Source organism: Chionomys nivalis, chromosome 22 (assembly GCF_950005125.1).
Source record: "Chionomys nivalis chromosome 22, mChiNiv1.1, whole genome shotgun sequence".
NCBI lineage: Eukaryota > Metazoa > Chordata > Mammalia > Rodentia > Cricetidae > Chionomys > Chionomys nivalis.
Window position 1 is genome coordinate 49790581 of NC_080107.1, and position 26038 is coordinate 49816618.

Here is a 26038-nt window from a genome sequence, read left to right on the forward strand (position 1 = left end):
TGCCTAGAGATTTGTCTGTTGGTGTTTTTGAGGAACAACAAATCTATTTGCTTTTCAAGATTGGTTTCTCTATATAACAGCTGTGGCTGTCCTGGAACTCATTCTGTAGTCCACTTTGGCCTTGAACTCAAAGATCACTTGTCTCTGCCTCCCAAGTGCTAGGATTAAAGGCATGCACCATACATGATGGAAATTTATTTTAAAAAATGAACCATTCAACCATCCTTTCCTCCCATATATCCACCCACCCACCCACCCTTCATCCACCCATTCATCCTTCCACCCATTCTTCCTTCCTTCCACTCACCCATCCACCCACTCAGTATGTGAGTGAACACCGTCACAGCAGCATGTAGAAGTCAGAGGACAACTAGGAGTTGGTTCTCCATGATGTGGTTTTCTGGGATTGAACTCAAGTCATCATGTTTAGGGGTAAATGCCTTTATCTGCTGAGCCATCTTAAAGTCTTTCTTTTTGGAGACAGCATCCATGTTGTGTGGCCCAGGCTGGCCTCCAATCTACTGTGTAGCTGAGTGACCCTTCTGCCTCTACTTCCCTCATGTAACTAGAGGTGCACACTGTCCCGTCCCATCCTCTTGGTTAAGAGAATACACTGTTAGAGTGTTTGGCAGCATGACTCAGAGCCTTTGCTTTTGTAAAAACTAATACGTAATAAAAACGGGGTTTATCAGTCAACTACAGTGACAATGCAGTCGCCATAGATCTCCCCTTCTGTGTTCATCCCGCCAAAGACGAAACAGAGCAGCGTGTGAGTCTGACTTTCCTCAGGTGACCCGCCACCCTGAGTCACTTGTTTGTCATCAGCACCCCCTTTCTCAGCTTCACAGCTGAGGATGAGAGAATCTGAGTCTTCATTCTCGGAGGTGGACATCACTGGCCATGGAATGACACACATGGAGTGGTCCAGGCGTCCAGGAGGCAGAAAAGTATCAAACTGAAGTGCGGTCCAGTGCTGCTTTTCTAAGGAAGGGGGACAGAGACAGTCAATGATTTCCTGCACTAGTCAACCCACAAAGAGGAAATAAAGGGGGAAACAAGCTGGGCCAGACAGTGTGCATCTGTAATAACAGTGCTCAGGAGGCGTGGCAGGAGGGTGCGGCCATTTGCAGACTAGCTGGGGTGTACAAAGAGACCTTGTTTTTCTGTGTTTTGTGTTTGTTTTTTTAAAGTTTTTTTTGTTGTTGTTGTTGTGGCAGGGTTTCTTTGTGTAGCTCTGGTTGTCCTGGAACTTGCTATGTAGACCAGGCTGGCCTCGAACTAGAGCTCTGCCTGCCTCTGCCTCCTGAGTGCAAGGATTAAAGGTGTGTGTCACCACGGCCCAACAAAATTCTGCATCACTTTTCAAAGAATGTTTGTGTTTGTTTAACGATCAGGAGTGACGCCTGCTCACCTGTGTGATACTTATACATTGTGTTCAGTGCTCCAGTGGGCGTCATCCCTCCAAACACATAGACATGCTTTCCTACAGCCACGGCGGCGTGGGCAGCACAGCCTGACGGAACAGCCCCCGTGGGACTAAGCGTCTGCCATTTCATATTACCTGTTACAAGAAAGGGTTTGCACATGAGCTAACATGGGATTTCAAATTACCTGCTGCAGTTTGCAATATGATTACTGAGGGTCATCCACAGCCGAGATATCACTGTTTGCTGTCCAGATAGGTAAGGTCATGTGTGCATGTGCGTGTATACAAATATTCAGGCACACATGTCCATAAATGCATATGTATCTTGCTCGCATCTTTGTCTGTGTACCACATGCGTGCATGGTGCCCATGGAGGTCAGAGGAGGGTTTTTTATGCCTTGGACTGAAATTACACTGGCTGTGAGCTGCCATGTGGGTTCTAGGAATCAAACTCAGGTCCTCTGGAAGATACTAAGCTATCTCTCTGGCCCCTCCAACAGCAACTCTGTTGAGCCCTTTGAGTTGCTATCACTTCGTCTACATCCTTTCTCCACACAGATGAGCGCGCAGGTGAGACCGGGACCCACCAGAGCAGCTCGGAAGGGACGGTTGGTCATACTATGACTGCAAAGCCTTTGGCCACTCCGCTGCATGTTGATGACTCAGCACTTACTCCCGGCACTACTTTTCTAAAGATGTTCGCATGTTTTCAAAGGAGCACTTAAGAGAAGTACATCCAATACCACTGGATTTTAGAGTAGAAGACTATTCGAGAAGGTAGAAAACAATAGCAAGGAAGTATTTCCTCAGCACAGGAAAACGGGCAATCTTAGAAATATATTAGGCCAAGCATGATGGCACACGCCCTTAACCCCAGCGCTCAAAGGCAAGTGGATCTCTGTGAGTTCGAGGCCAGCCTGGTCTACAGAGCAAGTTCCAGGACAGCCAGAACTACACAGAAAAACCTTTTCTCAAAACAAGAACAAATGCTGTCCTATTTGAAACTACACAGGAGCAAATGTCTCTAGTCCTTGAATTCAGCAGGCCAAAGATGTTGGGCTGCACAGCCAGACTCTGTCAAAAAAAAAAAAAGGAAAAGAAAGCCCCAAATGTAGCTAATAGAGGAATTCCAGCTAGTGAGCCTGCTTCTGGAGTCAAAGTACTTTGTAAGGACTCAAATCCTCAGCTTGGAGCCAGGCAGATCTTGCTCATTTATTCATCCAGCCTTTCAAGAGCAGACAACTACTCACCCACTCCCCAGGCCACTGCACTAAGTGCTTGAAAAACACAAAGGAAAGAGGAAGTCCCCACCCCGCGGAGCTCACAGCCAGAAAGGCGCAGGAGAGTCCCACCTTCAGCGGTGGAGACAGTCTTTAGGTTCTCTCTATCCCTTTGACCAGGCAGCCCAGCAAACATGCAGCTCTGGTCATTCACCTTCACTAGCTGGACCAGAACCGAAGCAGGAGCCAAAGCCTAAAGAGCTCTGCTGGGAACATGAAATGTCGGAAGGGACAGTGGGGAGGGCTGGGTGCCTACACACACTAAGTGTTTAGGAATGATTGCATTTGTTTTCATTTAGGTGGTTTTTGTTTGTTTGTTTTTAGGAACAGGGTTCCTCTGTGTAACAGCTCTAGCTGTCCTGGAGCTACTTTGTAGACCAGGCTGGCCTCGAACTCACAGAGATCTGGCCTCTGCCTCAGAGTGCTAGGGTTAAAGGCAGGCACCACCACCCTGTGTCATTATTTATTTTTTTTTTTAAGAGACATAGTCGGGTGGGTGTGGCAGCACACACCTTTAATCAAGCCAATTGTGACCCTGTCTCAAAAAAATTTTAAAAAAAAGCAAGCAAAAAATTTAAGAAGATTTGGGGGCTAGAGAGATGTCTCAGCTCTTCTAGAAGTTCTTTCTAGGTTTAATTCCCAGCACCCACAACTACTTATAACTCCAGTTCCAGGGAATCCAATGCCCTCTTCTGGCCCCTATTACGTACATGTGGTAAGTACACAGACATACAGGCAGGAAAAACACCCAAATACATAGAATATTTTGTTTTGTTTTTTCTTTTAAAGATTTTTAAAAAAATTATATATAGTGTTCTGCCTGCATGTATGCCTGCACAACAGAAGAGGGCACCAGATCTCATTACAGATGGTTGTGAATCACCATGTGGTTGCTGGGAATTGAACTCAGGACCTCTGGAAGAGTAGCCAGTGCTCTTAACCGCTGAGTCATCTCTCCAGCCCTGTTTCCTGGGTTTTGACAAAACAGCGTTCCTCTATGTAGCCCTGGCTGCCCTGGAACTCAATCTGTAGTCCAGGCTTGTGTTTAACTTGTAGAGATCTACCTGCCTCTGCCTCCCAAGTATTTTGATTAAAGGTGTGCACCACCACTGCCCAGCTAAAATTTCTTTCTTTTTTTTTTTTTTTTGGTGTTTTCGAGACAGGGTTTCTCTGTGGTTTTGGAGCCTGTCCTGGAACTAGCTCTTGTAGACCAGGCTGGTCTCGAACTCACAGAGATCCGCCTGCCTCTGCCTCCCAAGTGTTGGGATTAAAGGCGTGCGCCACCACCGCCCGGCCAAATTTCTTATTTTTAATTGTGTACATGTGTGGGGATGTGCAGAGGTCAGCTGAGACCAAATGAATCATCTGGGGCTGCCAGTGAGCTGAGAATTGAATTTGGGTATTCTGTAAGAGCAGTATTTAACTACTAAGTCATTTCCCACTCTCTCTCTCCCTGTTTTGTTTTGTTTTGAGACAGGGATTCTTGAAACCCTGGAACAGCCCTAGCTGTCCTATGTAAGCGGAGACTACTTATTTATTTCCCGGCCACCCTGACCAAATAATCACACAGAAACTATATTAATTACAACACCGTTTGGCCAACGGCTCATATGTATTTTTAGCTAGTTTTTATATCTTAAATTAACTCATTTTTATTATTTTATATTTTACCACAGGCTCATGGTTTGTTACCTCTTGCTTCTTGGGCAGCTCCCATGGCGTTTGCTTCCTTCAGCAGCTACAGTGACTCTGCCTACTCTCTTATATCTCTGTTCTGATTTCCCCACCTGGCTTTACTCTGCTAAGCCACAGGCCGAAACAGCTTTATTCATTAACTAAACTAATAAAAGTAACACATATACAAAAGGACTTCCCACATCACTCCTAGAACTAGCTGTGTAGACCAGGCTGGCCTCAAACTCACAGAGATCCTCCTGCCTTTGCTGCCCAAATGCTAGGATTAAAGGCGTGCGCCATCCCCACATAAGCCATTTCTCTAGTCCAAATTGCTGATAATATTTTTCTTCTTCCTCCTCTTCTTTAGCTCTGTCTGTCGGTCTATCTGCCTTTCTGATTCATTTATTTAGTGTAGACAATGTTCTCTCTGCCTGTGGAGGACAGAAAGGGTGAGAGACTCTGGAAGGTGCGGCCAGTGTTTCTGGGCTGAGCTAGCTCTCCAGCTTTGTATTCCTTATTACCCAGGCTATGCTTCACGGGATGTAGGAAAGACTCTAACAGCTGCTCAAGTTATCAGAGCTAAGCTGAATCCTTTCCAACACATTTTAAAGAAATTTGAACACATAAATCCCCTGGTCCTCCAACATACTTACTTGTATCAATGCAATGGAGATCATCAAAGAACTTGTCCCCTGCCAAGCCTCCGTGGATGAAGAGTTTTGTCCCTGCTGCAACCATCACATGGCCATGCCGGGGAGATGGAGGACTTCCGTGTGTCTCTGGTTGAGACCAGGTCAAAGTGCCTACAAAAGTAAATGCACTGATACTATGTGGCAAGCCTCTTCAGCACCTCCCAGTGCAAAGATGCTACAGGAAGAAAGTGACCTTGAAATCCTTCCTCTGACCCTAAGAGAGACTTACTGGATCTAAATAGGTAGGAAAGAGAAAAAGACAAGATTTCCTAAGTAAATTGGGAGCATGGGGGTCATAGAAGAGGGTAGAAGGGTAAATGGGAGGAAGGGAGAGGAGTGGAGAAAAATGTACAGCACAATAAAAACAATAAAAAAAAAAGAAAAAATGTTAAAAGAAAGAAAGAAAAAGAAATCCTCCCTCTGACTTTGATTGGCTGAGTAGATCTCAATCCTGCTATCCAACCTGTACTTAAACACTTCCAGGGATGGAGGCTACAGAGCCAATAACCGAGCAGGCCTGTCTTCAGTCTGGGTATTAGGAAGTCATTTTTTGCTTTGGATTAGAAAAATATGTCCCTTAGCTGGGCAGTGGTGGTGCACGCCTTTAATCCCAGCACTCAGGAGGCAGGAGGATCTCTGTGAGTTCTAGGCCAGCCTGATCTACAGAGCTAGTTCCAGGACAGGCTCCAAAGCTACAGAGAAACCCTGTCTCGAAAAACCAAAAAAGAAAAAATATGTCCCTTAAGCTTTAACCCAGAACTACCCCAAAGTTAAAATAAAGGTGTGTGCTTCTTCTGTGAAAAGTCTTTGGAGTTTTGTTTTTCTCTTTCGCTCTCTTTCTTTCGTTGTTTGTTTTTGACAGGCACAGGAAATCAAGTGCAGGGCCGGCTGTGCACACACTGAGCACGTGCAGGGCCGTGCACACACTGAGCATGTGCAGGGATGTGCACACACTGAGCTGCATCCAGCCCAGAGTCACCATCTTTTAGCCATTGCTTGTTTTCTGAGACAGGGTCTCACTATGTAGCTGTGGCTGGCCTGGAACCATGGACATCAAGCTGACCTCGAACTCACACAGATCTGCCTGCTTCTGCCTGGTAGTGCTGGGATTAAAGGTGTGCACCAATCCACCAAGATATGTTTATTTATTTTGAGACAGTTTCTTGTATCCTCAGCTAGGCCTGATCTCACCTACTGGGATTACAGACACACGTCTGTCATCATGCTTGGTATGTCTGGTGCTAGGGATGAAATGTGGGTGGGGATTGGTGCATGCTAGGCAAGTAATCTACTTAGCTCAAAATCTTTTCTCAAGACCCTGCTTCCTGTAGGAGAGATAATGGAGGTAAGCAGTCCCACGACCCCCACATCCCCAGTCCATACTTGCGTCAAATACATGCAGTGTCACATCCTGCACGGGCTGGGCACCTCTCTCTCCTCCCCCAAAGACATACAGCTGGTTTCCAATAGCTGCTGCTGATGTGTGGAATGTTCTTGGGGATGGTGGGGGGCTGCTCACTTCTGGTGTAGTCCAAGTCCTGGTTTCTAGTCCAGAGAGAAAAGAAACAAGATCTAGGCTGAGGGGCTTCTGACTTACTGTTAAGTTTCTGAGGTGCTAGGGATCTGTACCCAAGACCCGCTGGGCTTGCCTTCTACCACTGATGCACATCCGCAGACCTGACTTCGACTCTGGTTGCGCCTAGCAGGGGCACCTTGGTACCCTAGTCTCTAAGGAACACAGTACAGCATGGCACAGCCAGCACAGAACAGCACAACTTTAGGCAGAGAGCTCATTCTCCCCAATGCTAAGGAAGAATAGGAAGATATCAGAGGTTGTTCAGACAGACCAAATGCCCCAAACCTGAGGAGTGAGGTCAGTGCCATATCTGAGCCCTTCTGCTCTGCTGACAGCTCTGCCTCCGCATCCAGGAGCCCTGCATCTGCTAAAACCCATCCCCACTATGACAGCACAGATGTGCCAAATTTCCCAAAATATACGGCTTGAGAGCCGGGCGGTGGTGGCGCACGCCTTTAATCCCAACACTTGGGAGGCAGAGGCAGGCGGATCTCTGTGAGTTCGAGACCAGTCTGGGCTACAAGAGCTAGTTCCAGGACAGGCTCCAAAGCCACAGAGAAACCCTGTCTCGGAAAAAAAAAAAATTATATATATATATATATATATATATATATATATATATATATATATACGGCTTGAGAAAGACTGGCTGGAGAGATGGCTCAGGGGCTAAGAGCACTGGCTGCTCTTCCAGAGGTCCTGAGTTCAGTTCCCAGCATTCACATGGCGGCTCACAACCACCTACAATGAATTTCATGCCTGTTCTGGCAGGCAAGCACACATGTAGGTACAGAGTACTCATTACATAAAATACACTAGAAAAAGAAAGAAAGAAAATAGACAATATCACTGTAATTTCAGAGGCACTAACAATAATCCTGAATAAAAACGGCAAGTAAATGTCAGTTTCTCCCTTCTCAAAGGGAAGCTGAAGCCAAGCTACACTGTTCCTTGTTAAGGTGGCCCGGCCAGCAAATGGCTGCTAGGCTTTAGACACACTTTTTATATTTATTTTATTTTTACATGCATGGCTGTTTTGCCTGGATCTACATGTGTACCCCATGCCTAGTGCCCAGAAAGGCCAGAGAGCATCAGATCTCCTGAACTGGAGTTACAGGCAGTTGTGAGCCTCAATGTGGGCGCTGAGAATCAAACCCGGGTCCCCTATCAGAACAGCCAGTGTGCTTAACTGCTGAGTTATCTCTCCAGCCCCAGTTTGAATTGTTTTGTTTTTTAAAAATTTATTTCATGTATATGAGTGCTCTGTCTGCATGTACACCTTTATGCCAGGAGAGGGCATCAGATCCCACCATAGATAGTTATGAGCCATCATGTGGTTGCTGGGAATTGAACCCAGGTCTTCTGGAAGAACAGCCAGTGTTCTTAACCATTGAGCCACCTTTCCAGCCCCAGTATGAACAGTTTTAATAACACCTCTGTACTTTTTGTACCATTCTGACTTGAAAACAAAAAATGTGTGTCACCACATGGGGGATGCACAGAGTTTCTTTCCTTTGAAAATAAAATGCAAATTGGGCTGAAGAGATGGCTCAGAGGTTAAAAGCACAAGCTGCTCTTCCAGAGGCCCTAAGTTCAATTCCCAGCAACCACATGGTGGCTCACAACCGTCTGTATTAAGATCTGGTGCCCTCTTATTGGCTGCAGGCATACAGGCAGGCAGAATATTGTATACATAATAAATAAATTTAAAAAAGAAAGAAAGGAAGGAAGGAAGAAAGGAAGAAAAGAAACCGTGGATGTCATAGGAACAGATGCACTAATTCAGTACCTCCTCAGGCAGGGTGGTGGGCCCAAGCTGGTGTGGGGTATTTGTGCACTGTGTGAAGATGTATCACTGTGATTGGTTTAGTAGAGCTGAAAGGCCAGTAGCAGGAAGGAGGAGATGGGTGCAAGGAGACGCCAGAAAACCAGCGAGGAAACAGCCTTGAACCTGGTCTTCAGACTCCTACACTGGTCCCACAGGATTTCCTGTTAGAAAACCTCCGTGCCTCTCTTGCAAAAGATCTGCATTCAACATACCAAAAGCTACACCAGGCACATACAATACATGTGGGAGCCAAACTAGAAGGCGTAGCCTACACCAGAGCGGAGTGAGTCCTCTAGAGCTGCAGGTCTTGGGCAGGGCTTGAAGCACAGAAACTGACTCTTGGGTGTGGTGGCTCAAGCTTGTAACTGCAGCACTCAGGAGAGCGCGGCAGGAGGACTAAGAGCCTGCACTCGTTAGCAAGACTCCATCAGCAAAAACAAACAAAACAAATAAAAAATGTAGGTGGACTTTTCTGTCCTGTCAGTTCCAAATAACTACGTGGAGACTTACTATTAACTATACATGCTCAGCCGATAGCTAGAACTTGTGTTTAACAAGCTCTTGTAAATTGAATCCGTCCATTTCTATTCATCTGTGTCTGCCCTGAGGCTCATTTCCCTCATCTGTGCACAGTCCATGTTGATTCTTCCAAGTCTGGCTGGCAACTCCTTAGACTCCTCCTTCTTCCCAGCGGTCTCTTAAGTCTGGCTCTCCTGCCTAACCTTGTCCTGCCTAGCTGTAGGCAGCTTCTTTATTAAACCAATCACAAGACATGTATTCATACAGTGTAAAGGAATATTCACAAAAAATAAAATCAATTTCTAGCCGGGCGGTGGTGGCGCACGCCTTTAATCCCAGCACTTGGGAGGCAGAGGCAGGCGGATCTCTGTGAGTTCGAGACCAGCCTGGTCTACAAGAGCTAGTTCCGGGACAGGCACCAAAGCTACAGAGAAACCCTGCCTCGAAAAACCAAAAAAAAAAAAAAAAAAAAAAATAAAATAAAATAAAATCAATTTCTCTGACAGAAGCTTCCAAAGTTCTACTGTTTTGTTTTTATTGTTTTGTATTGAGACAGGCCTGACCTGGAATTGCTACACAGGCCTAGTTGGCCTCAAGTTTGTAGAGATCTGCTTGCCTCTGCCTTCAGAATGCTGGGATTATATCACCACTGTGGGTTTTTTGTTTTGTTTTTAAATAAATCTTATTACCTAGAGTCAAAAAGACAGGGTCCACCAGGTGGTAGTGGCGCACGCCTTTAATCCCAGCACTTGGGAGGCAGAGGCAGGCGGATCTCTGGGAATTGGAGGCCAGCCTGGTCTACAAGAGCTAGTTCCGGGACAGGCACCAAAACTACAGAGAAACCCTGTCTCGAAAAACCAAAAAAAAAAAAAAAGACAGGGTCCTAGCAAATAACTTGTGAACTCGGTACTTGTGAAGCTGAGGAGGAAGGCCTGGACTATAAAGCTGTAGAGCACACGCACATATGCACGCACATGCACACAGGCATATATAAGCACACACACGCACGCGCGCACACACCCACACAAGCATGTGCACACACCGCACACATATGCACGTGCACACCCACACACATGCACACACACGCGCACATATGCACGCAGGCATATATAAGCACACACACACACATGTGCACGCACGCACGCGCACAAACACCGTGACTACTACTTCCCCAAGTTTTGGGAATCAAACCAAGAAATCCATACACACCAGGCAAGCACTCTACTACTGTCTACACTCTGGCGATCTGAACCGTCAACCATCAGACTCTAGCACAGAATGCCCTGAACTCATGATCCTTCTGCCTCAGCCTCCCCAGCAGCTAGGCTATCAGGACTGTCCCCCCAGACCCAGCTTACCCATTATACTCTATGGTGGTGTTCCAGACAGACCAGGAGGCTGGGGGGCTGTCTACTCTATATCCGACTGTGTTCTGGACCCTTGAACAATGACCTAACCCTTATCCTCAAAGCATTTACATTTCAGCCATGGTGGTGATGCTCGCCTTTAATCCCAGTACTTGCAAGGCAGAGGCAGGTCCATCTCTGATTCAAGCCAGTCTGGTCTATATAAAGAGTTCCAGACCAGCCAGGGCTACAGAGTGAGACCATGTCAAAAAAACAAAGAGAGAAAGAAAGAAAGAAAGAAAGAAAGAAAGAAAGAAAGAAAGGAGGGAGGGAGGGAGGGAGGGAGGGAGGGAGGAAAGGAAGGAAGGAAGGAAGGAAGGTGGATGGAGGGAGAGAGGGAAGGAGGAAAGAAGGAAGGAAGTTCTGCATACACATCAAATTAAAAAATAAAATATTTTAGCCAGTGGTGATGTTACACATCTTTAATCTCAGCAGTCAGGAGGCAGAGGCAGGTGGATCTCTAAACTTAAGGCCAACCTAGTCTACAGAGTGTAGTTCCAGGACAGCCAGTCAGGGCTACACAGAGAAACTCTGTCTGAAAAACAAAATAAATGTATCTTTTTTTAGAAAAGCATTTACATTCCAGAGAGGGAGGGCAGGGAGGATAACAAACACTCAAACCAATCAAACAGACATCTAAAAAGATGGTTTTCAAATACTACCAAGAAATTTCAATACTTGACACAAAAGAAAATTCAGTCCTGTCAGGGTGCATCTCTAGAATTCCATCACTTGAGAGCAGGTAACGTGTCCTGGGCTAGTTGGGTGGTTTGCTCCCTGGGACCAACACACACGGTTAAAGGAGGCACTGATGTCCACATGTACACTACTCAGTGTGTATGATCTTTCTCTCATGCATGCATGTGCACACACACATACAAATTTTAAAATGTAAAAAAATGCTTATAAATTCCTATTTCTATAAGGTCAGCAAAGTAAAATAGGTTAATTGGAGCAATTCAAATGTACCATAATGTAATTGCATCTACATGTGCATGATAAAAAAGAAAACAACCTCTGTCTACTCACCAGGATTCAAGACTTGCAGACAATTTCGATTTCCTGACTGGTCTGCACCCCCAAACACCCAGATGCTGTGAGGTGTGCAGGAGGGAACGAAGCTGGCATGCTCATACCGAGGCAAGAGACCTTCTCGGGTGGCCGTGTACCACTGCTGTGTCCCTAGAAAACATTGACTGGTCCTTAGGCTGGGGCTGTAACTGGTAATGCTGGCTGACAAACGTCAGGAGGGTAGTGAAAGCAGGTGAAATCACAAGTGACCAGTCGTCAAGTCCTTAAAGGGAGCTTGACCAAACCGAAATGTTCTCCAGTACACGCTGGCAGGCTGCCTGCCTGGCCATGAACGCTCTGTGATGGAAACTGTCTCCGCTCTTGCTCCCAGCGTCCAGGCGACGTACATTTAACACATCTTTCTAGTTGCCACTAACGGGGCCAGAGGGAGCTGCCTGACTCAAACGGCCCACTTGGAGCCAGTTTCTACTCTCTCAGCAGCCTGGGCTGCTACTTTTTGTCCTTAGAGTCTGAGAAACACTCTTGATATCTCTATAGATCTCAATCTCCTGGACTCCCCATTTTAAGTGGCCCGACTAAGTGGTCTTTGGGCAAACAGAGAAATGATGTCTAAATCAACTCACTCTTTTAGCTAGCAAAGCACTAAACTAGGACCTTACAAGTACCATGCTGTTGTTAGTGTTAACCACAACAGCAAAGGAAGCCGGTTGGTAATCTCTACATAACAGGGTACTGTGGTCCAAAGGGCCTTGCTAAGGTCACCATGGCACTGACAACTTGCGATAAAGATATAACTGAAGCTGGTATGGTGGTTCAGGACCCCAGTACTTAGAAGTGGAGGCAGAAGGGTTGTGAGTTTGTGGTCTTCCTGGGCTACCCAGAGACTCCTAGGCTAAAACGGACTGCATAGGAAGATGCTGTCACAAACAGACAGGCAGTAACTGAACAACGTAACTGAAGTAGAAGATGAGCTCCTCAAGGGCTGAAAGGGATTCAAGATACCTGTGCCTAGTGCTGGGAGTAGAGACTCAAGTGCCTGGACAGCATTAACAGAGGCTCCATGAGTGGGAGCCTTGTCGATAGGTGATACTCCAGGTCTAAACAACTCTTGCCACGTAGCCATGCAGGAGTCTAGGTGTCAGACCTCCTAAAATTACTATGAGAAGGCCAACCATGGCAATTTAGAATTTTCTAATTATATTCTGTTTCTTATGCATATGTATGTGCATACACATTTGTGCCCCAGCAGCTGCATGGTGGTCAGAGAACAGTGTTTGAGAGTTAACTTTCCTCTTTCCACTACGTGGGTTTCGGGGGTCGAACTCAGATGAGGCTGGGCAGCAGGTACTTTTACCCACTAGGCCATCTTGCCAGCTTCATTTCTGTTATTTCAATCTCGAGTCATTCACAGATCAAGTGTGCATGTAAAAACTGACATAGTTGGGGCTGAAGAGAGGGCTCAGTTGTTAAGGACACTTGCTAATCTTACAGAGGACCCAAGTTCAATTCCCAGCATCCACGTAATTCCAACTCTAGGAGATCCTATGTTTCTGACCTCCGTGGGCATTGGCACTTAGATGCATATATCCACACACACACATTAAAAATAGTGGGATAGGGCTGGAGAGATGGCTCAGCGGTTAAGAGCATTGCCTGCTATTCCACAGGTCCTGAGTTCAATTCCCAGCAACCACATGGTGGCTCACAGCCATCTGTGATGAGGTCTGGTGCCCTCTTCTGGCCTGTAGGCATATGCACAGAATATTGTATACATAATAAATAAATAAATATTTTAAGAAAATAGTAGGATAATGGGCTGGGTTAATGGGCCAACAATTAAGAGTGGTTACTGCAGAATGCTCAGGTTCAGTTCCTAGCACCACGGTAGTTCACAATTCTCTGTAACTCCAGTTCTAATGGCTCCAACTCCTTCTATGGTGCATATACATACATGTGCAATACTAATACACATAGAAATATATTTTTTAAAATAATTCCTTAAGCCAATCATCTTTGCTAAAAACAAACAAACAAACAAAACACAGTTTGGTTTACAAAGCGAGTGCCAAGACAGCCAAGGCTACATAAAGAAACACTGTCCCCAAAACTAAAATGAATAAATAAATAGTAATAATAATAAAACAAATCTTCAAAAACTTTACAAAGTTGTCCTCTAATCTCTATATGTGCTATGCACATGTGCAAAATAATAAATGTAATAAAAATATTAATATTTGGACTGGGTATGCTAGCACACAGCTTTAATGCCAGCTCCTAACACTTGGGAGGCTGAGGTAGGTACATCTCTGTGAGTTTAAAACCAACCTCATCTACACATCCAGGATAGCCAGAGATACATAGAGAAACCATGTCTCAAAAAACTAATATACATATGTGTATATGTATATACATATATTATATAATGTATATATGCATTGTATATATATATATATATAATAATGGAAATGTTACATAGCCATAGCCAAATACAGATGTAGGTCATCAATTTTCAACTTCTGCCTTTTGTATAGTAATATAGCACATAGTAATAATTTGTTCACAGCTTCGTTCATTCATTCATTCATCCATTCATTCATTCATTGAAATACAAAGTGCTTGCTCTGGCTTCATGCTCTGGAAGTGGTTGGGGATACACTAATGAGTAAAAGTCTCACTCTCTGCCTCCAAGGACCTTAAACTCTTGTGTGCTAAGACCTGTGAAGGGGAGATGGGAGCGTGTGCATAGAAGCCAGGGTTTGAGCATCAGCTTACACAGACCTGGTGAAGCGGCACAGATATATATACTAGTAGCCACCTGAGAGGTGAAGGAAGAGAATCAGAAGTTCAAGGTCATTCTCAGCTACACAGTAAGTTCAAGTCCAGTCTGAGCTATATGAGACTGCTTCAACAGAAAGTAACACTCCCCCAAACCAAAGAACAACACTTTCTGTAGGTGTGGAATATGCTCTGCACAGTGAGTCACCGCGGAAGCAAGGAGACTGGAGTGAAAATGATTCCAAGCCTAGCTAGAAGACAGCAGCGGTGTGGATTACAGAAAGAAACAAACACAGAGGAAGACAGAGAAAGTCAGGACGAATCAGAGGGCGGACAAGAGACAAAAGGAGAAATGAGGGTCATTGGTGCCTCCTAGAACAGTTAATAAATAGCCAATTTCAACGGACTCTTCCCAAACAAGGATGTACTGAACAGGTGGGTATGCATTAGAGGTCAGCTGAGACCTTAGTTAGGGGCTAGGGAAGATATTTCTCCAAGAGGAAAACCCTGTGTCTGGTGTGAGTTGTTATTATTATTATTACAATTACCATTATTATTTTGAGACAGAGTCTATGTTTTCCTGGCCTGGAACTTGCTATACAGACCAGGCTGGCTTCGAACTCCAGGGGTTGTCTTGCCTCTGCCTCTCCGGTTCTGGCTTTGAAGCCTTGTGCCACCACATCCAGCAGAACCAGTATTTCTAGGAACGCTCTGCAGCGTTGATCTTACCCAAATCCATGGTGTGCACATCTGAGAAGCTTTGGTTTGGATTTGCTCCCCCTACAATGAAGACCTTCCCTCTCTTGGCATCACCAACTGGGGGTAAATATGAGCAGCTGTGACCAACACGAGGGCAGGGCTTGTCTCCAGGGAGAGTCAGGGTGTACCTGCCGAAGGGAAGATAAATTCAGGAGGCCTGTGTGAGGAGACGCTTCCGTGCCCCACAAAACGGTCACCAGGCCGGGCGGTGGTGGCGCACGCCTTTAATCCCAGCACTTGGGAGGCAGAGGCAGGTGGATCTCTGTGAGTTCGAGGCCAGCCTGGTCTACAAGAGCTAGTTCCAGGACAGGCTCCAAAACCACAGAGAAACCCTGTCTCGAAAAAAAAAAAAAAAAAAAAAAAAACGGTCACCAGGATGAAAAGTACACACACTGACACCTTACATCTTAATTATTGCTACTGTACGTGAGCACGTGCGTGTCGTGTGTGCAAGTGCCATGGTGCACGTGTTGCGATAACACGGAAACTCCATAGAGCAGGTTCTCTCCTTCTACCTTTATGTGGGTCCCTGAGACTGAACCCATGTTGCCAGGCTTGCTGGGCAAGTGCCTTCACCTGCTGAGCTGTCTCCCTGGCTTCACACTGATCTCTCAGTTGTATCCAGCAGAGTCATTTCTGACCAACTACAGTACCTCCCCTTTGTTCAGTCTTTGGCTTTTCAACTTTGGCTGGACGTTTGACTCCCATGGGGCTCTGCGGTAGACAGGGGAACTGACATGAGAGATGTCCACCAGTGTGCCTTCACACCATTGGCACCATCAGGATGGTATTATTGTGGTCTGCGGGTTTAGACAGACCTGGTTCAAATATAAGCTTCAGTGCTTTTTAGATGTGTGGCATTTGGGGAGCCACTTAACCTTTCCAAACCTCCGTTTTCTCTACTATAAAACAAGGATTGCTGTGGTGGGAAATGAGGGGGCACAAGCCTTTAAATCCTAGCACTTGGGAGGCAGAGGTAGGTGGATCTCTGAGTTTGAGGCCAGCCTGGTCTACAGAGAGAGTTCCAGGACAGCCAAGGCTACACGGAGAAACCCTGTCTCAAAAAACAAACAATCAAAACAAAACAAACCTCAAGGAGTGTGGTGGTTTTTACCTCCAAAGGGGGTTGTGAAGACTCAAACATCTTGCAAGGACACAGTAAACAATGGTCAGGGCATTATCATCTTCATAGGGACACCTACAATGCCAAAGCCCTGGCTAACAACCAATGATGTATCCCTGTGGAGAAAATTCTCCAGAACTCATGGATTAAGTTCCCTAAGGATTATATGAAACCTATTAAGAGCCTTTCCAGGCTTGAAAATTTCAACCAAATGGAACCTAAATCTAGCACTCACAAGCTGAAATATAGGATCAGGCATTCCTCGATACATTTATTTTGATTTTTAACAGAAAAAAATATATAACTCAAGCTTCCAGGTTGGAAACAAATGAACCAAATTTAGTTTGAGACAGGGTCTCACGTGGTCTAGGCTGGCCTTAGGACTCCAGCTAGCCCAGGATGACCTTAAGTTCCTGATGTGGGATTACAGGTGTGTGCCAAGGCGTAGAGTAAATAAGAATAGTTCCTGGCTATTTATGAGTCCTGCCTTATTTGAGCTCTTTGATTTTGGGATTCCTAACCCCTCCCACTTCCCGGCAGCTTTCCCAGAACCTGGATTCTCCACAGCTCTTCCTCTTGGTGTCTGCTCACCTTCTGGCAGAGACTTCCTTTTCTCTCTGATCCCTCTCCCAGCAGCCCCTTGGAACTCTCAGTGTCCCTCCCCTCAGTCTGTGCTTACTTTTCTGACTCATTTTATCAGTCCTGATGGTTTCTAGGAAAATCCATCTCTGTTATCATCAGTGGTTCTGGGGTCTTTCCTCCTTGCTCAGATCTGTCCTGACATTCAGACTTGTGTATCCCATCAGCGGCAGGATTGCTAACAGTGCCCCATGCACTCACTCGGCTCACAGCATGGGTGCTCACTAGCCATAAATACTATTAGTGTAGTTTAACAATGGAGGAACAGAGGTGTAAAAAAATTAAGCGTATGAACATTATATTCAAAAATAGAAGTCAGGTGGTGGCAGTGCATGCCTTTAATCCCAGCACTTAGGAGGTAGAAGCAGGCGGATCTCTGTGAGTTCAAATGTAGCCTGGTATACAGAGTGAGTTCCAGGACAGCCAAAGCCACCCAGAGAAACCTGGTCTCAAAAAACCAAAAACCACAGATTCAATGCAATGCCCAGCAAAATCTCAGCAAAATTCTTCAAAGACCTCTAAAGTACAGTAATCAGCGTTATATGGAAAAGCAAAAAACCCAGGATAGCTGAAACAATCCTGTACAATAAAAGAACTTCTGGAGGCATCACAATCCATGACTTCAAATTCTACTACAGAGCTATAGTACTGAAAACAGCCTGGTATTGGCATAAGAACAGACAGAAGGGAGCCGGGCGATGGTGGTGCACGCCTTTAATCCCAGCACTCGGGAGGCAGAGGCAGGCGGATCTCTGTGAGTTCGAGACCAGCCTGGTCTACAGAGCTAGTTCCAGGACAGGTTCCAAAGCCACAGAGAAACCCTGTCTCGAAAAACCAAAAAAAAAAAAAAAAAAAAAAAAAAAGAAGAAGATCCACACATCTTTCAAACACCTGATTTTTGACAAAGAAGCAAAAAATATTAAATGGAAAAAAGAAAGCATATTTAACAAGTGGTGCTGGCATAGCTGGATATCAACATGTAGAAGAATGAAAATAGACCCATGTCTATCACCATGCACAAAACTCAAGTCCAAATGGATCAAAGACCTCAGCATAAAGCTAGCCACACTGAACCTCATAGAAGAGAAAGTGGGAAGTACACTTGAACACATTGGCACAGGAGATCACTTCCTAAATAGAACCCCAGCAGCACAGATACTGAGAGTAACAATTAATAAATGGGACCTCCTGAAACTGAAAAGCTTCTGTAAAGCAAAGGACATGGTCAACAAGACAAAACGACAGCCTACAGAATGGGACAGAGGTCTGATCTCCAAAATATACAAAGAACTCAAGAAATTGGACACCAAAAGATCACAAAGTCCAATAAAAAAACAGAGTACAGACCTAAACAGAGAACTCTCAACAGAGGAATCTAAAATGGCTGAAAGACACTTAAGGAAATGTTCCACATCCTTAGTCATCAGAGAAATGCAAATCAAAACAACTCTGAGATTCCATCTTACACCTGTAAGAACGGCCAAAATCAAAAACACTGATGACAACTTATGCTGGAGAGGTTGTGGGGAAAAGGGAACACTCCTGCATTGCTGGTGGGAATGCAAGCTGGTACAACCCCTTTGGATGTCAGTGTGGCAATTTCTCAGAAAATTAGGAAACAACCTTCCTCAAGATCCAGTAATAGCACTTTTAGGTATATATCTAAAGGATACTCAATTGTGCCACAAGGACATGTACTCAACTATGTTCATAGCAGCTTTGTTTGTTATAGCCAGAACCTGGAAACAACCAAAATGCGTCTCGACCAAAGAATGGATAAGGAAAGAGTGGTACATTTACACAATGGAGCACTACACAGCAGAGAAAAATAACGACATCTTGAATTTTGCAGGAAAATGGATGGAGCTAGAAAACATCATTTTGAGTGAGGTAACACAGACATAGAAAGACAATTATCACATGTACCCACTTATAGGTGGTTTTTAAACATAAAGCAAAGAAAGCCAGCCTACAAACCACAATCCCAGAGAATTTAGACAACAATGCGGACACTAAGAGAGACTTACATAGACAGAATCTACATGGGAAGTAGAAAGTAGAAAAAGACAAGATCTCCTGAGTAAATTGGGAGCATGGGGGCCTTGGGGGAGGATTGAAGGGGGGAGGGTAGAGGCAAGGAGGGGAGCAGAGAAAAATGTAGAGCTCAATAAATAACAATAATAAAAAGAGAAAAAAAGAAAAACTAACCATAAAAAAACAAAACAAGACAAAAAATAAGGAAACATCTAGAAAAATGCCAATGAGACAGAGAATTGCCTGCCTTCACAGCCCTGAAGGCCCACAGGGTAAAAGGACCACTCAAAAGCTTCATGAAGATCTTTTCCATTGTTTTCATAGCCAAGGAAAAGTTTTAACATAAAAGTTTTTTCTGTCTTCTTTTTCTCGACAGCATTTTACTCCACTGCCTAGGCTAGCCCAGGCTAGCCTTGAACAAAACAAGGTCAATCTTGGTGACTATGTCTGCAATCCTGTACTTGGGAGGCTGAGAAAGGATTGCTGATAGTTACGAGTCAACCTGGGCTACATGAGGCAAATAAAACCATGAAAGAATAAGTAAAGATATTTGCGGTTGGACAGGCAGGAACAGGCTGGTTGTGTGGGCCTCCCTTATGGCACCTGCTTCCTCCTACCGTTCAGTGCTGGGGATCTTACTAGGGGTATTACATGTGCTAGGCAGAGCTCTACAATCAAGCTACATTCCCAGTTCTCTTGAGGGCTTTACTCTAAAGCACATCTTCAGCACATGTATGATGGCTCTGGAGGAAGGTAGGTCATGGAAGTGGGCGTGAAGGCTCACCTGGAACCCTGTGGGAACACTGCACCTCTCTGCAACTTTCTGGGAGCCCCTCAGACTCTATCACCTGCTCTGTCTCTAACTTCACTACAGAGGGACTATTTGTCTTCGGACTCTGGAGCCTATACAGCAGCCGTCAATATTAGCCAGTAGGAGGTGATGAATGAAGGGTTTAACGAACAGCCAATGCACACTTGAGCCAGTATAACCCACATTCAATTCCCTGAAACCTTAAGAATGAGTCACAGCTCAGGGGAGGACCTCGGAGTTGTAGCTGAGAATGCTAGATGGCCACAGCACTATTCCTCCTGGTAAACAGGTTTTAATAAAATTAGCAGCTGTTCTGTGATGATGATTGCACCTCCCCCGTCCTCTGAAGACCTCAGACAGTTTGCGTCCAATTACCCCAGTCTCATTGCTACCCGCTTGGTGATGCGCAAATATGTTAGTAATAAATGAAACAAAAACTCAAGTTCTTGTGTGTGTCTGAACTTTCCTTACAGACCATGTGGCTTTCCTGGGCTTGTCTCCAGGCTCCAAGACGGGCAGCTGCTTCATGATGCCCTACGCAGAAGAGAGAAGGCAGAGTTCAGGCATCTTCCCCGACACACAAGTCCTTACAAATCTTTCTCTGACTGTGGAGGAGCTCAGTGGGAGAGCACCTGCCCAGGCCCCGGTTTGGATCCCCAAAACTGGGAAAGAACAACGACAACAACAAACTCCCACCAAGCCTTTGAGGCTGAATGTGAATCAAAATCACCACACATGGGATAATCCTTGTTTAGAAACAAGATCTCTAGTAGCCCAGGCTGACGTCCTGCTCTAGGCAACCCTCCTGCTTAAGTCTCCTCAGTGCCGCAACTGCAGCCACGCTATCCAGTTCCCCCGTGATAGGGTTCAGATCCAGGGCCTTATACACGCTACATGTCTAGTTCAGGCTACACGCCCACAGCCCTTGACACGACATAATCACTCAAGTTTCTGAGCTGATGCTTTGCACTTGTCTCTCAGTCTCAAGAGGGAGGGACCCATATCAAAATGTCAGAGGTCTTTATTAAAGATACAACAGGTGAGGGCTGGAGAGATGGCTCAGAGGTTAAGAGCACTGACTGCTCTTCCAGAGGTCCTGAGTTCAATTCCCAGCAAACACATGGTGGCTCACAACCATCTATAATGAGATCTGGTGCCCTCTTCTGGCATGCAAGCATACATATAAGGAATGTTGTATACATAATAAATAAATAAATCTTAAAAAAAAGATACAATAGGCATGGAAATAAGGCAGGGGTTACAAATCAGAACAATGTACAACACATATATACAAAAATGCCATAATGAAACAAACTTTTTTTAAATTTTGTTTATTTACTTTTATTTTATATACATTGGTGTTTTTGCTTGCATGTATATCTGTATGAGGGTGTCAGATCCCCTAGAACAGGAATTACAGACAGTTGCAAGCTGCCATGTGGGTGCTGGGAATTGATCCTGGGTCCTCTGAAAGAGCAACCAGTGCTCTTAACCACTGAACCATCTCTCCAGCCCCCTGAAATACATTATTTTGCAGGTTAACTTAAAAATTGAATTAAAAATATATTTTAAGAGCCATGCATAGTGGTGCACCTTTTTTTGTTTGTTTGTTTGGTTTTTTTTTTTTTTTGAACAGGGTTTCTCTGTGGCTTTGGAGCCTGTCCTGGAACTAGCTCTTATAGACTAGGCTGGCCTCAAACTCACAGAGATCCTTCTGCCTCTGCCTCCCAAGTGCTGGGATTAAAGGCGTGCACCACCACCGCCCAGCAATAGTGGTGCACCTTTAATCCCAGCACTGGTAAAGCAGAGGCAGGTGGATCTCTGTGAATTCGGTGCCAGCCTGGACTACATAGTGAGTTCCAAGACAGCCAGGGCTACATAGAAAGACCCTGTCTCAAAATAAATAAATAAACATTATATATATGGTAGAACATATATATGATAAAACAGTCTAAGTAGCTGAGTAATACTGAATTCTGAGATAAATCTTGGTCTCACCATGCTATGGAAGAGCAAGCGTCTGGTCCATAGTTTGTTGCTATTTTGAGACAGGGCTTTACTGAGAGGCTCTGACTGTCATGGGGTGATCTGTATCTTCTTTATGGGCCCCACCTGCATTACTGGGCTTCCTGCTGGTCCTCTAACAAGCTCTTTCCTCCCTTGTGATGCTGACCACTGGATCTAAGCAGAGGGACATGTGTGTTGTGGTAATACTGTCTCCCCATCCTCCCTTCTCATAAACGTGCACACTTCTTGTCAATATTACAGTTGCTCTCAGGGAGCTGCCGTGGCTCTGTAGCTGGGTGCCTGTGTAGTATGGACAAGGCCTTGGGTTCAATTCCCAGAAAATGAAGCTAATAAAAAAATAAAGACCCTCATCCCCCAAAAGAAAACAAGTTTAAAAAGCTGGACGGTGGTAGCATATGGCTTTAATCCCAGCACATGGGAGGCAGAGGCAGGTGGGTCTCTGTAAATTTCAGGCCAGCCTGGTCTACATAGTTCTAGGACAGCCAAAGAAACCCTGTCTCAGAGAGAGAGAGAAGGAGAGAGAGAGAGAGAGAGAGAGAGAGAGAGATATTAAAAAATAAAGCCCATTTCAAAAGTTCCTTAAAGAAACTTTCCCTTTTCACCCTCTCAAGGGAGAGACTCAGGGATTAACAACGCGCACACACACTTGGCAGGGAGGCTTAGCTAGAAGGACTCGGGTTTGGATTTGTGACAGCCTCTATTTAGCCATCAGTATTACAGGGATCATTCTAAGCACAATTAGCTTTAAAAAACCCTTACATATTTATTTAGAGTCATATAGCCTAGGCTAGCCTTGACTCATCGCATAGCAAGAATGACCTTGAAATTCGGATGCTCTTGCCTCCACCTTGCAAAAGCTGTGATTACAAGCAAATAACACCATGCCTGGGTTCACGCCCTGCTGAGGATAAACGTGCCAGGGCGGTGTTCTCGGTAGGCGGGCACTCTGTCAACTGAACTACACCCTCACACCTTTGAATATAATTATCTATTTAAAAGTCTGTAGTCAGCCAGCACGGAAGTGCACTCCCTGGCACTTGGGGGGCTTGAAGCAGTGGACTGACAGAGGCCAGCCTGGGTTACACAGTGATGCTTTTTTTTTTTTTTTGGTTTTTCGAGACGGGGCTTCTCTGTGGTTTTGGAGCCTGTCCTGGAACTAGCTCTGTAGACCAGGCTGGTCTCGAACTCACAGAGATCCGCCTGCCTCTGCCTCCTGAGTGCTGGGATTAAAGGTGTGCGCCACCATCACCCGGCCAGTGAGACTCTTAAACAACAGTAACAGAAAACTATTTAGACTAGATTCTAAAATCTTAGCATGTCTAGCCTTCTGAGTCATTCTGACAACTTACCAATGGGCCCGCAGAAAGTAGAAGTAGGGACAAATGAATGAAAACCACGAGTTAAAGGAGAGATGCACCAGTGAGGTCCACCCGCGGCCTAAGCCACTGACCACAAGGTCAGAGCTCAGAGGGGCAGGCTCCGCATGGGCGGGGACTCTCCAAGCCACCTCCTTTACATCTCTCTCAGCCACGTCTCAGCGTTAAAGAAGTCAGAGTCAGGGAGAAATGGTAGCCTGCTTCCCGCTAATTTGCTGTCCGGAGACGAGGGACACTTCCGTAAGAAAGGGATCCGCGCTCCTCCAGATGGCCCCGCCCAGAGACCTCCAGCCCAGCACCAATTACCTGCCGCAGCCCTTGCTCGTCCTGAACGTAGCTCCACCCATAGGGCGGGACTTATGAGCCCGCCCCCTCCCCCAGTCCCCGGAAGTGCACTCAGGCCAACCGCTCTAGCCTCCCGGGTGTCCTGCCCACAGCTCCACTCCAAACTAGACTGCCATACCGTTCGATTACTCCAATTCCTTGTTCAGCCCTTAAAGGGCTAACGGAGTTTGTCACAGCGGTCGACTTCTGAAGGGGAGGGATGGCCTGGAACTCCTTAAGTAAGCCAGGGAGACCTTGAATTCGGCTGCAGCCTCCTGAGTGAGCCGCACGCTCTACAATGCCAGGTTTTGCCTGTGCAGTCTTGAGGCTGGTTCAAGCTGTGGCGCTTAAAGCGGTTCATCTCCATAATGGTCGCGTGTGGTTACAGCAGGTTCCAGACCACAGGCGTTTAGTCTTCCACAGCTCACAGACTGAGCCAAGAGATTCAACACAAACGACAACTAGGTCCTATTCTGAAGGGTGAGGAATAAAAAGTCCACTGAGACTAAAACTGTATGATCTCGGGTGAAGTTATTAATTAATACTTTGGGTGTCTTCTCTCTGCAACAGAAATCCTAAGATTTCTATAGGGATTGTGGTCAGGTATCTTTGGAGGCTCAGAGCTGGTTTCTCTGTAAAAGCCATGATAATTCTGCCTATAAATGAAACCCTCTGTCAACAACTTCGTCTGCATAAGCTCCGACCTATGTCTTAGCTATAAGTGCTCTGTGTCTTTCCTAAAACAAAGACGGCTGACCTGTGCCTATGTGTGATCAGAGTAACACACTGTCACGCTCACTACCTGTCAGAACTCAGACTGGAAACAGCAAAGCTACTGCACTTCCCGGGAAAGGGCAGACAAATGTGACCTCAGACACAGACTCCAGCACCTAAGGGGGAACTCTGACAACTGCCAAGTCCGTTCCCCTCTAGGAACCCTGGTTTACTCACGTGTAGAATGGGGATAGCAACAGCAGCAGACAGCAGTTGGGAGAATCTACTAATACAAGTGAAAGGAAAACTTGGGTTTTAATTTTGAGACAAGGGTCTCATGTAGCCCAGGCTGGTCCCCAACTCACTGTGTAGTTAAGTATGACCTTGAATTCCTGATCCTCCTGCCACCAATTTAGTACCTCATTTAGCGACTTGAAAATATAACCAACATTTATGGACAAAGTGGAATTTGGGGGTTGCAGCTCTCTTCACTATTTTGCCATATATTTCTCTGTGTAGCCCTGACTATCCTGGAACTCACTCTGTAGAGCAGGCTGGCCTAGAACTCAGACATCTGCCTGCTTCTGCCTCCTGAGTGCTGGACTAAAAGCATGTGCCACTAATGCCCTAACACTTCAAAATGAAACTTACAGTTCTGGATCAAAGAGTGTATGTTTATGTAACCCAGGCTGCTGGCTTTGCCATATGTGTAAGTCCCAAGTTCTGGTCCCTGGCCTCCATCTTTGTAGGCCTTGTCCCTGTTCCCGCCAAGCCTTGACCCCTCCCCGGAAGAGTGTCAAGAGGAGCCCGCCAAAATCTTGACCACTCCCCCAGTCTACTTAAACTGCTTCCCGTAAGGTCCCCTCATGGTCTCTTTTCCTTCCTCCTGGTGGTCGTGTTAGCGGCATCCTGGTTCCCCCTCAGGGCCACCCGAGGGCGCAGAAATCCCATTAAACCTGGATATTTTTAATTTGGCTTGATTGGGATTTTTGCTTCGGCAGAGAGTTTGCATTATAAAAAATTACTAACTATGTTTCCCACACCTGGACCCTGCATGAGTCCCTGTAAATAATAGAAAGTCTCCCGGTGGCTTCCCAAGAAGAGTTTAGAGCTGTACACTCACTCGTTTTCCTTCTGGAGAGAGGACCAAGGCCAGGTTGGCTCTGCTGCGTGCTTGACTTGTGTTTAGACAGCAATTACTGCTGAGAGCTCCAGACTGCTTTGCTGGGCCCTGGCTCTTTTGACTAGGATTACCTCAAGATGCCATGCTAGAGAGGAATATTAACAAGAAAAACTGGAATATCGGATAGTTTACCTTGTAGGAACTAATCCCTTTAGAATAGAAATCGCATTCCTGAATTCTTGTAGGAATGTTTGAGTTCTGTTTTTAAAATGGGAGTCAAAGGGGCTAAAGAGAAGGCTTAATTCGAGGCCAGCCTGGTCTACAAAGGGAGTTCCAGGACAGGCTCCAAAGCTACAGAGAAACCCTGTCTCGAAAAAACGAAAAAAAAAAAAGAGAGAGAGAGAGAAGGCTTAAACAAAACCAACCAACCAAAGCAAAAGAAAACCCAAATAAGTTTGATCATTTTGTAAGTAATAAGTGGAAGCTTTGTATTCCTATCAGTCTTACAATAATTGAACAGGAAAAAAAAACTGTATTTGTATAGAATTTAGTTTAAGAAATGCCTCAATATTTATTTCTTTTCTTCCAAGCCGAAGAATTGGGAATGTTAAATCTGTTTCACACGTCTAGGCCAGGTCTTCACTGGAAAGTCGGCAACAGTTATCCTAACTTTAAGTGAAGACGCTGACAGGATGCTTCACAGGGTAGGAATGAGAGCTAGGTTTGGGAGCCAGCCACGATAAGCTAAGTATGGTCATCCAAAGGAAGTTCTTTACTTGCAACCATTATCACCTGCCAGAGTAGGACTCGGCTAGATAAATTTAACTGGAGGCCTGAGTCTCAGTAGTTTACCCTGAAGCAATACCTGGTTGCAGGAAGAACCACAAACTGAGATT

At 45.5% G+C, this 26038-nt stretch overlaps 1 protein-coding gene across 3 annotated transcripts; it reads right to left on the reverse strand.

The window, feature by feature from the left end:
* Positions 1-268: 268 nt before the first annotated feature.
* Rabepk (Rab9 effector protein with kelch motifs) lies at positions 269-23242 on the reverse strand. Of its 3 annotated transcripts, XM_057754839.1 has the most exons (8): positions 22955-23242; positions 20053-20111; positions 14941-15098; positions 11434-11586; positions 6459-6620; positions 5037-5186; positions 1412-1561; positions 269-981 (listed from the first exon to the last, which is right to left on the reverse strand). In XM_057754839.1, exons 2-8 carry the CDS (start codon positions 20103-20105, stop codon positions 689-691), a joined length of 1119 nt encoding a protein of 372 aa, XP_057610822.1. In that variant the 5' UTR covers positions 20106-20111; positions 22955-23242; the 3' UTR covers positions 269-688. The 3 variants fall into 3 exon arrangements, with proteins under 3 accessions (XP_057610822.1, XP_057610823.1, XP_057610824.1); XM_057754840.1 differs by lacking the exon at positions 11434-11586; XM_057754841.1 differs by lacking the exon at positions 14941-15098 and having other exon boundaries at positions 20049-20111.
* Between the last annotated feature and the right edge of the window lie 2796 nt (positions 23243-26038).